The sequence below is a fragment of the Bacillus rossius genome, chromosome 10 (genome assembly GCF_032445375.1).
Source record: "Bacillus rossius redtenbacheri isolate Brsri chromosome 10, Brsri_v3, whole genome shotgun sequence".
NCBI lineage: Eukaryota > Metazoa > Arthropoda > Insecta > Phasmatodea > Bacillidae > Bacillus > Bacillus rossius.
The window spans coordinates 21,152,927-21,163,476 of record NC_086337.1 but is presented as its reverse complement, the minus strand read 5'-3'; the positions used below and the strand labels follow the sequence as shown (position 1 = coordinate 21,163,476).

General features: G+C 32.3%; 1 protein-coding gene and 1 long non-coding RNA gene across 4 annotated transcripts in view; one reads left to right on the top strand and one right to left on the bottom strand.

The window, feature by feature from the left end:
* Positions 1–2,959: 2,959 nt before the first annotated feature.
* LOC134535822 (uncharacterized) lies at positions 2,960–6,501 on the bottom strand. The gene is made up of 2 exons (XR_010075712.1): positions 6,403–6,501; positions 2,960–3,694 (listed from the first exon to the last, which is right to left on the bottom strand). It is a non-coding gene; the product is annotated as an uncharacterized LOC134535822 (long non-coding RNA).
* A 136-nt stretch (positions 6,502–6,637) lies between these two features.
* LOC134535820 (CCA tRNA nucleotidyltransferase 1, mitochondrial) overlaps positions 6,638–10,550 on the top strand; it is a 42,807-nt gene continuing 38,894 nt past the window's right edge. Inside the window, exon 1 of one of the 3 annotated variants that reach the window (XM_063375116.1) lies at positions 6,638–6,995. In XM_063375116.1, coding sequence (XP_063231186.1) covers positions 6,933–6,995 — 63 coding nt within the window. In that variant the 5' untranslated portion in view covers positions 6,638–6,932. Of the gene's footprint in view, positions 7,000–7,080; positions 7,191–10,550 lie in introns of those variants that run through there. The other 2 variants (XM_063375118.1, XM_063375117.1) reach the window with 2 other exon arrangements.

Sequence of the window (10,550 nt, the reverse complement as noted above, 5' to 3'; positions counted from 1 at the left end):
ATTCCTTTGGATTTGCCTTGTTTGCAGACAGGGTCCAAGAACCGGAGCCAAGATTGTAGCAAAATGGTCTTGCTGGCATCATAAGAAATAACCACTCCAAATCCACCAGTAATGGACTTTCAACTTCCGAATTCTCTACGATGTCTCAGGAAACTTTTTTTTCCATAACACCAACAGTGGGCCATTTCCGAAATAATTAGTACGTCAGCAAGTCAAGGCCGATGCCGCAAAACATTTGCTCTTATGTCATGAGGATGCAGCCTTGCGTATGTGCACATGCATTAGAGAAGGGGAACCCTGAAGGGGTAAGGAAGGAAGGGGAAGTGAGATCGGCGAACACCAGATGTTTTCTGTCTTGGAATCATCCACCACCAAATATAATTTTCCGAGTTTTATGTACAATTATTTATTAAACAATGCACACCTCACAGTCAGTTTTTTTTTTTTTTACTGTAGGGCCCCCTCCTTTAGTTTCTCAGTATTGCTGTGCTGAGCATGCATGCGGAAATATCGCTTACAGGACCGGCAGACTCCGAAGTTTCGTTTACCAAATAAATCACTGATGCAGACTCATGCCCCAACAACATTTCGAATTGATTGCAAATGCCATTTTTAATCACTTAAGATACAGTATTGTCGATGTGTGGGATTTTTTTTTTTGTATTTGTACTTGTAAGTGAATGTGTGTACTGCAATACAGTTGGGTATTTCTGCTTCTTGATGTGGGTTGATTTTTCTAATAAGAGTGTTTCTAACCTAGATAGGGGAATATCCACAGGGCCCGTAACATTTAGGTTGACGAGTGTTCAGTTTTGGCTGCATATAATCGTTCTCCAGGTATGCTACATAAGACAAATGGTCCACGACTTGCTTTGCTGCTGGAGCTTGATCTTTCTGAGAGACCTGGCGCCAACTATCGATATATGTCTGCAATGTCTTCTCCATTTTTGTGGACGACCTGTAGCAATTGACTCTATGCGGAAATATTTGTAAACATGTTGGAAAATGATGGGACAGCCTAAGTTTCACCCCCATAGATCGACATGCCCGAACAGTTCCGAAGTACGTCGCTCGATCGGGTAACTTCGGTAGTAGAAAAGCGCGGGCTATAGCTACAGCTTTAAAACGTGAACAATGATATCGTTTTTTGATCTAGCAAGAGATAAATTGCAAAATTGTACCAAAAGTGATAAAGATAACACTATTCCGGGATATGCAGACAGTGAAATCGGTTATAACAATTTCTTTGATGCCTTAAAAAGTGCAGGTTACTCGTTCTCAGTTAGAAGTAGTGCAGAACAGGAGCAATTCAAAATATTAGATTTAATTTTCTATAGAAGACGAAGCAAGCAACATTAAAATGTTTATCTTGCTTGCTTCAAATCCTCAACCCTTATATCTGTCAATGAAGGAAATTAATTGAGCTTTCAGCTTGGTGACCTCTAGATCATTACAAAAAAATGAAGGGCTATAAAATGCTAATGATATGACAGAATGGATGGGTGACGTAACGTAAGAACTCTGAGAAAACCAACTAACCACTGCAATGTTTGCTATGTTCCCCACTATCAAAAGATCCATTAATGACCCTGCTGAGAATCAAACCCAGATCACTTTGGTGACAGAGAAGTGAGCACTTAAACACAGAGACCCAATGTTTGCCTCTAATGACCACATTTATAAGACCACAAACCTAATGCTTATTACCTTTTCCACCATTAATTTAATTACCTTACCTTTACAGATCGTGAGCAGCAGGTAATAACCAGTATACTGAATGAAGTCTTTGAGATTAAGGGCTTCTTATGTGTAGGAATGTTTGCAATTTTTGAAACAGCCCTTTTCAGAATTTTATTATTCTACTACTGTTAAAAGTCTCTTCCCTACAAATTTGCTTTGTTCTCTGTTACTAATTATTATTAATGTAGGGCATCCTCCATCCATTGCATACCTTTAGTGAACATATTAACATATTATATTTTATTATATTTTTATTCTCCTCGCTGGTTCTGTATGTTCAACTACAGCTAATTCAGTTGTGTCTTTATATTTTTAATTATTTATTTGTTTATTTATTTCCATAGTTTTCCATGGCAAACAATGCAAAACTTCAATAGCATTTATCCAAAAATTGGAAGTAAATCATATTTTGAAGGTTTGCTATGTAACAAATCATTATGTATTTAAAAATTTATTGTAATGTTTAAATTCAAGAAAAGTTTTCTGATGAAAAAGTTTTCTGAGAAAAAAAACATTTATGGAAGCTTACTGTAACACCAAAAATGAAGTATGATGTTACTGATATCATTTGTGTTTGATATAATTAATTATTAGTGTTAAAAGTGCATTTGCAGTGCTAATTTCTGATCCCGTTCACATACAAGCATAAGTGTGATAACTAAAATGAAGTATGACGATTTAAGAGTTAAATGTTATGTTTAATCTCTTTCCCTAACTGTTTGATGAATATTTTAAGTGCAAATGTGCAGTTTGTAGTTCTTATGTTAGATCTAATTCATATTATACAGGGTAATGTGCATTGTTTTATGAAGAATAGTGTTGTAACAAACTGTCATATTAAATTGTTTTGTTCCAAAACAGAGCAATGCTCTTTGGAACATTGCAGAAAATAAAATTTTAATAATTACAAAGTCTAGCACAAATATTAATGTAAATCAGGCCTATGTGATTACAATCTTATGGCATTAAAGGTCTAGTAAGCCTACCTACATTTGTATTTTAAATAATCCAAGTTCATAAACATTTAAAGAAATTGCTGCAAATATTTCAGTTCAATGAACTGATTCAAATAATAAATTACAGGTTGAAAGATAATCTAGTAATGAAGCCAATAGTATTATTAATTAAAATCTTGTGTGTAATCTCAGAAGTCAGAGAAGTTGAACCTTCATGCAAAACCCAGAGCTGGTAGGCAATAATTTTTTTAATTTATAAATCATTTTCGGGATTTTTTTTTATCAAAGATTGATTAATTTACATTGATTGGTACCAAACATATACAAGAACTTCAGAATACAGATTTTCCTTCATATTGAAATATTGTTCTTTAAAAAAAAATTATTTTCTTTTATTGATAATACACTTTTGGAATTGGCTCTAGAATATAATAGTGAATAATCTGTACTTGTCTATGTTTTTTTTTATGTAAGTGTATATAGTAGTGTTTTTTTTAATGGTTGTTGGCTAGTGTTATGTATGTACGTGCACTATATGCAAATGGTAGTTCTGATAGTATATGTTCATAATAACTAATATACTGATATCAGACTAGCTCAAAATTGGTCTATATTGTACATATATGAATACTTTATAAGATATGTATTGAAATATTATTTGAGTTAAGGAAAATTGTTACTGTAGAATGTAGATGATTGATTGATCATTGAAAAAAAAATTCCTTCTGACAACCATTAATAATTTTTTACTGCTTTTTATTAATCTTCATAAAAATTCACAAGTCACCATGGTTACCATCTTCCAGCCACAAAACAAATATTATCAGTAATTTTAAAATACATCAATAAATATTATCAGTGATTTTAAAATACATCAATAAATATTATCAGTGATTTTAAAATACATCAAATAAACTCTCTCGCTGCATTCATGAAATCATTGCTTATTTACATTGGCCAGCCACAGAGTAGATAAAAAAAAGCTGTTCTCCACAAGCCTGAAACAAAAAAGAAATCAAAGTTAAATGATTTATATTGTACTAAAGAGAAATGAAACTGATAAATAAATGTATCAAAGAAAAAAGTTATGCATACCAGAATGATAAATTAATTTCAAAACCATTTTAGTTAGAAATTTGATACATTCAATATTTTGGTAAATTCTCATTTATGTACTACAATTAACATTTTTCTTTGTCCTTTCAAACAGTAATTTTTTTCCAAATACTTTTTGACAAAAACTCATTGTTGTGAAAAAATATTATATGAAAAACATAATTCTATTGCTCTTGTGCCCATTATTGCAGAAAAACTAGGTATTTAACAATCCAAGTAACTACACAATTTTAGAAGTATGTTTCTCAGGGCCTCAAGTGATGTAATTGCTTGTTATTAGCTTAAGCAAATCTAGGCTTTGACTCAAGCAAAATGTTTACAAAAAGAATTAATTTCACGTAATGCATGTTATATGAGCAGTTCATTTTTTTTTTAAGTATCAAACCAAAGTCTTTGGGGAGAGTATTAGTAGGTAGGTTACCAAAATTTGTAAGATTCTATATATATCCTATATGCTCATATTTTAGTTGTATCAACAAAATGCCTACACGAGAAAAGATGTCAGCATGTTATTTTGCAGCAGTCGATGGCATTACTTCATAGTACAGTTGTGAAATCACTACAAAATGTGTCGGATGTATATTGCAATGATTTACAATTATTATCGGTAATCGCATAACTGCAGAGTTCAGAGGGTGTTAGAAAATTAAAATATACCACACATTGTTTTTTTTTTGTTTCTAATAATATTAGTTTATATTCCTACAAAGATGGATTCAGAAATTTCCTAGAGTAACAACTTTTCCACACAAACCAAATTTGATAAATAGTAATTCTTAGTACTATGTACTTCGCCAAATAAATTATTTTTAAAGTCTAGGTAAACTTACCTAAAGAATAATAGCTTACACCATTTTACAGTAGTTATAAAGAAGTTACCTTTCCCTAACCATTTTCATGATTTAACAGCACTTATGTAACTAACCTAACCAAGTATTGCAACTGTGAACTACAGTATAACCCTGTAATTGTTTTCAAGTGAGCATGCGGAAAAAAACATAAGCAGTCGATGGAAATTTAGCCATTCCAGTGTTTTTACATTTTACCAATGGACTCATTAAGAAAATATAATGTTAAAAACCATTGATCAGTACCCTTGATGCTTGAATTTGCTTAACCAATCTAACAATTATACAACTTCGTTGTGCATCAATAAAGTAAATCAATCATCAATACAGTAAACGTCTTCGATTATACTGCGCTAATTCCCAAAGATATTTTTAAAAAATTGAAATAAATTGTTTAACAGTAGTTTAATGTTAAAGCAGGTAAGTATAAACAATACAAAATTTGTAAAATCATGTGAATGGTTGGTTAGCTAAATTTAAAAAAAGGTAATTTTCTTTTGATGCTGCTTATCCATAAAAAAAATTATAAAATTTTGAAAATACCTTTTCAGACACTAAAAACCTTCCTCTATTAAAACTGTAAACAGCTTTTCTTAATTTATACATACTGGTTTTCAAGAAATCACATTTTGCACACTAGATAGCTTATGCAGTGAAGCAGCTGTCGCCATTTTTCCCTCTAATTGCATTGCAGATCCTGTGGTTTTCCATATATATAAGAATTTATATATTTTTTATTTGAATATTATAACCTAATGAAACGTAAATAATAGTTTTAAAAAAGTTACGAGTCTCTAATGTGTATCCAAACCAAAACGCCAACCCTTGACAGGGATTTTTTATAGCAGTATGGGGGCGCAAAGTGCAGATTAGTTACCTGCAATAGCATGTAACCTGACGTTATAAAAGGAATCATTTATTACAAAATGAAAATTTATTTTATATGTCAGGTTATGTGTTGTCTCACGTAAAAAATCAGAATTTTGCACCTATCAACTGCTAAAAAATATCGCTCTCAAGGACTGATGCTTTGGGTTTGGAATGCACAATAAGGAGTCACATAACTTTTTTAAAGTGTTAATTTACGTTACTGCATTGCAATATCCAAATAAAAAATATACAATTTGTGTATGAAAAACAACAGGATCTGCAACTCAATTAAAGAACAACATGGTTACAGGCCCTTTACTGCACAGGTAATGTAATGTAACCTATAAACAGTGATTTCTCAAAAACCAGTCTGAATTTAGAAAAACTTTTTTCAGAGTAAATACAGGTACATATTTAAAGTTAAAAAAAAAGTGTCCAAAGTTTATTTTGCATACAAAAAGCAGCAACGTGAGATAATAACCTAAAAAAAACACTGTAAAATGTATATTGGTTGGTTAGATAATGTTAGTAACATCCAACCGTTCAATTGATTTTACAGAATTTTTAATTGGCGCTATCCTAAGCTAACCAAATGTAAATTCCACTGTACTTAGAATCACTGTACGTATAATGTTACTAACCTAACAAATTTCACTGTATTTTTAATCCAGCTAACCCAAGGGCAGTATCTCAATATTACAGATTTGTAATAAATAATCCTAACATATCCACATGTTAAACATGATAAACTACTTGCAGTATCAAACAACCCTCATAGAGAATAATAATTTTAAACATGTCAGGAAGTAAAAAACACTTTAGGAATTTATAATTTTTCCTGCAATACCCCAAATTATATTAAGTGCACTCACCTGAATGTAATTCAGCTCTGGTAACAATCATTTAAAATATTTTTACTTAAATGTGGTTAACTGCTACACACCACCAGAAAACATTTCTTATGATTTTATACGTTGTGCGCTCATGAACATAAGATGAAATCTCCACACGCTACCTAAAATTTAAAAAAGATAAGCCTAAAGTGTACAAAAATTTATATAAGAAATGATTACTTGCCAAGAATAACACAAGCAATGTTAACTTGTAAACGGACAAAACTAATCTCCTAACAAATCAAACAGAAATAGCTCAATAACTTACCTGAAAATCTCATAATTAGTAACAAGGAAATATTTGTGTACATGTGTTTTACTCTTAAAAAAATATAAAATAACATTAGTCAACAATTTTTTGATCAATAATGCAATGTTTGTTTTGAACGTACAAATAAAAAAAAACCCGAACATGTACGAACCAGCCCGAAGGGCATGTCGATCTATGGGGGTGAAACTTAGGCTGTCCAAAATGATGTCAAATAGTTTTTGAATGATATTGTGGTGGAATGCTGGCGTTCAGATATTTAGTGCTTAAAACAGCTAAATTGTTTATTTATGATCAAACGTTTGTAAGTACGTAATAACTGAAATGTTGAGATTTTGGCAGTCTTAATCCTAACCTTGACAATGTTTTTGTCTGTTATGCCCAGAATCATCTTTGTGAAATTTTGAAATTCGATTCTTAGTGAAATTAAATTATTATTATTATTATTACCCAAGTTCGTATTTCTATACTTCGTGTCAGCTATAATTTCTTAAGAAAAGTACGTAGTGGCGAGGGCGGTAATCACTCTTACAGTACCCAGAGTTGGTCAATAAAAATTAGTTGTATCGTTTGTTATATTAGCACTAATGAAAGAGAAAATAATCATAATGGAAATATCTGTGTGTATATTAATGATTTCACCTTGTTTAGCGTGGCTGTCCGAACTCAACCTAACCCAACCTGTCCTAACATTTTGCTGTATTTAACATCACATGTTAACCAAATTAATGTAATAAAATTCTCATGTCTTTGATATTCTGTAAATAAAAGAATAAAATTCCTAAATACTTTTTTGAACACGGTAAATATTTACTTAGGCGGTATTCCCGAAAAAAAAATGTTAAAAATCCGAAAATACCTTTATTTTATGCTCTTCAACTTCCGCTTTTCATTAAAAGCGGCGGAGATTAGACATTCCAAATACTTTAGGAGATATCAAATTTTTAAATTTCATCATATGTAGTTGAGCGGTATTTGCAAAAAAAAATGTAAAAAATCTGAAAATACCTTCATCATATGCTCTTCAACTTCCTCTTTTCATTAAAAGCGGCGGAGATAAGAAATTCCAAATACTTTAGGAGATATCGAATTTTTTAATTTTGCAATACAAGACCTGTGGAACCATTCGAGCGGCGCCATTTTTGTTATTTTGCCGTGTGTTCGTGAATACGTGAATCGTGAATGCGTAATTAATAAAATGGTTGATTAGGTCAGGTCAGTTACATTATTAATACTTTCAAACTAAGCCGACATTAAAAATTATTTTGTGAATTAATTTTAATGGCTGTTTAGTTTTAAAATATTTATAATGTAACTGACCTGACGAAACAAACCCGGACAGAGGGTGAACAGTAAACTAAAATGGTCGATTAGGTCAGGTCAGTTACATTATAAATACTTTCAAACTAAGGTGATATTAAAAATATGGTGAATTAATTTTAATTATTCTTTAGTTTTAAATTATTTATAATGTAACTGACCTTACCTAACAAACCCGTAACAAAGGATGTACAGTAACAACTCACGTAAATTTTTTTGTTACTTATTACTTGCGCAACAATATCAAAATAACAAATAAGACTTTAAAATTATAAACGTTAAAAACTCACCTAAGTTGGAGGCGGTAATTAAACACCGTTTTAAACAATAATTGAACTAAATAATCACGTATTAGTTCATTGGAATTCTGGCCCACGCACGCCACAGGAATGCGCTGGTTTTGTGCTGAAATTTAAAAATTCGATATCTCCTAAAGTATTTGGAATTTATAATCTCCGCCGCTTTTAATGAAAAGAGGAAGTTGAAGAGCATATGATGAAGGTATTTTCGGATTTTTAACATTTTTTTTCGCAAATACCACTCAACTACATATGAAGAAATTTAAAAATTCGATATCTCCTAAAGTATTTGGAATTTCTAATCTCCGCCGCTTTTAATGAAAAGAGGAAGTTGAAGAGCATTAAATAAAGGTATTTTCGGATTTTTAACTTTTTTTTCGGAAATACCGCCCAAGTAAATATTTACCCAGTTTATCAGTTACATTACAATACCTGTGCATTGACGCGGCCAATAAAATTCAGTATAGCTACAATACAAATTACTTTAAAATATTTTTAATGGTTGCTTAGGGATCGTCCATTAATCACGTGAGGCTCAAAATGGGGGGAGAGGGGGTCGGGAAAAATCACGAAATATCACAAGGGTGGAGGGGGTGTGTAGAGAGATATCACGTGTATTTTTTTTTCCGCCCGATTTCTACTAAACCGAAAAGCGACGCGTGACCTTGACTCGCCGTAGCCAGGCAACAATATCCTCGCCCGCTGCAATATGAACCACCCGGCTCGGCTTGCCAGTCGCTAGTAAGACTGTGATTTTGGCGCCGAATACATGCGTAAATCACATATAAGCCTTTCCTTTATTATTTTTATGCCAGTGAGAATAAACCTGCAACCTAAATGTGTGTCTGGACATTTTTATCACTGTGCTTAATTTTCCAGAATTAAATTAGATTATACCTATATTTAAAGATAATATTCCGAAATTTTTAAAAATATTTTGCACCAAGAAATACAAGTGATTTATTGGGGGGGGGGGGGGGGGGGTTGGTCTGAAACCTCACCACAAATCACTAGGGGGGAGGGGGGTTAATAATTTGCTAAAAAAACATCACATGATTAATGGAAGACCCCTTAGAAACTACGAATTTAAGATGTAGCTAACCTAACCTAATTAACTGCTCAGTCATTTTTAAAGTCTTTTTAATGTAGCTTATTCTATAAAAGATGAGCTGAACAAGTGTTGTGAATTTTTTATTCTATAATATGTGATACTGAAGTTGCTTGTGCCAGCGGTGAACTTCGTTAACCTCCAGTGCTTCGGAACTGTTCGGGCCTCGGAATGGACTTGTGTGAACTGAGTTCTATGCTATGTGGTAATTCCTAAGCAACCATTAAACACATTTTACACTATTTGTAATGTAGCTATACAAACATAACCAACTGTCCACAAAATTTTAAAGTAGCCTATTTTAAATGTAGCTAACATAATCTAATCAACTATTCGCGTGATTTTACAAATATGTAGTATTTACACAGAATGTGCATGAATGCTGCCTCAGAACGGATTGTTGTGAATGTTAGGTTTACAGATCCTGTGATTTTACAAATATAAGAAAGTTATGAAAAATGGCGATGACTGCGTCAGTGCACATTTATTGTAATGTAAACTAAAAACCGTGATTTATCAGAAAAAGTAGGAATTCAGAAAAGCTGTTTTCAGGGTAAATAAGTAGGTGAATGTATTTAGTTTTTGAAAAAAATAATTTTCGTAATTTATTATTTTACTTACGGAAAAGCCGCGGTGGAAGAAAACTACAGGCTGTCTTTGTGTATTTCGATTGTACTCGAAACCACGTGACTGGACAGTCGGCGGTCAGCGGTCCACGCCGTCACGGCCAGTGAGTCGCGCTGGTGTCGCTCGGGGGTCACTGGCTAGAGTACCACGTTTTTACTAACTCGATTCTTTGTCTGTGTCCAGTACAAAATTTAGCAATCAATTATAAATTTTCAGTTCTCTATAACTGACCCTTGCCCTGAAATCCTACATCTAGTTACAAAAGTGAAATGGTCGACCTTGATAAAATACACTAGTGACTAGTTACAAATAAGGACAACCTTGTGTTTTTTTTTGTGTCAAATCAGTAGTTGTTTTTGATCCTTAAATGATCATCCACAAAAATTGTGAATTCAGCTAAATATTTGAATACTTCAGCAATGTGTCGAATACAAATTCACAATATAACATCTGCCAAAAAACTGCAAGAAAACACACTTTTGTAAATGACACATTCAAAAACTTA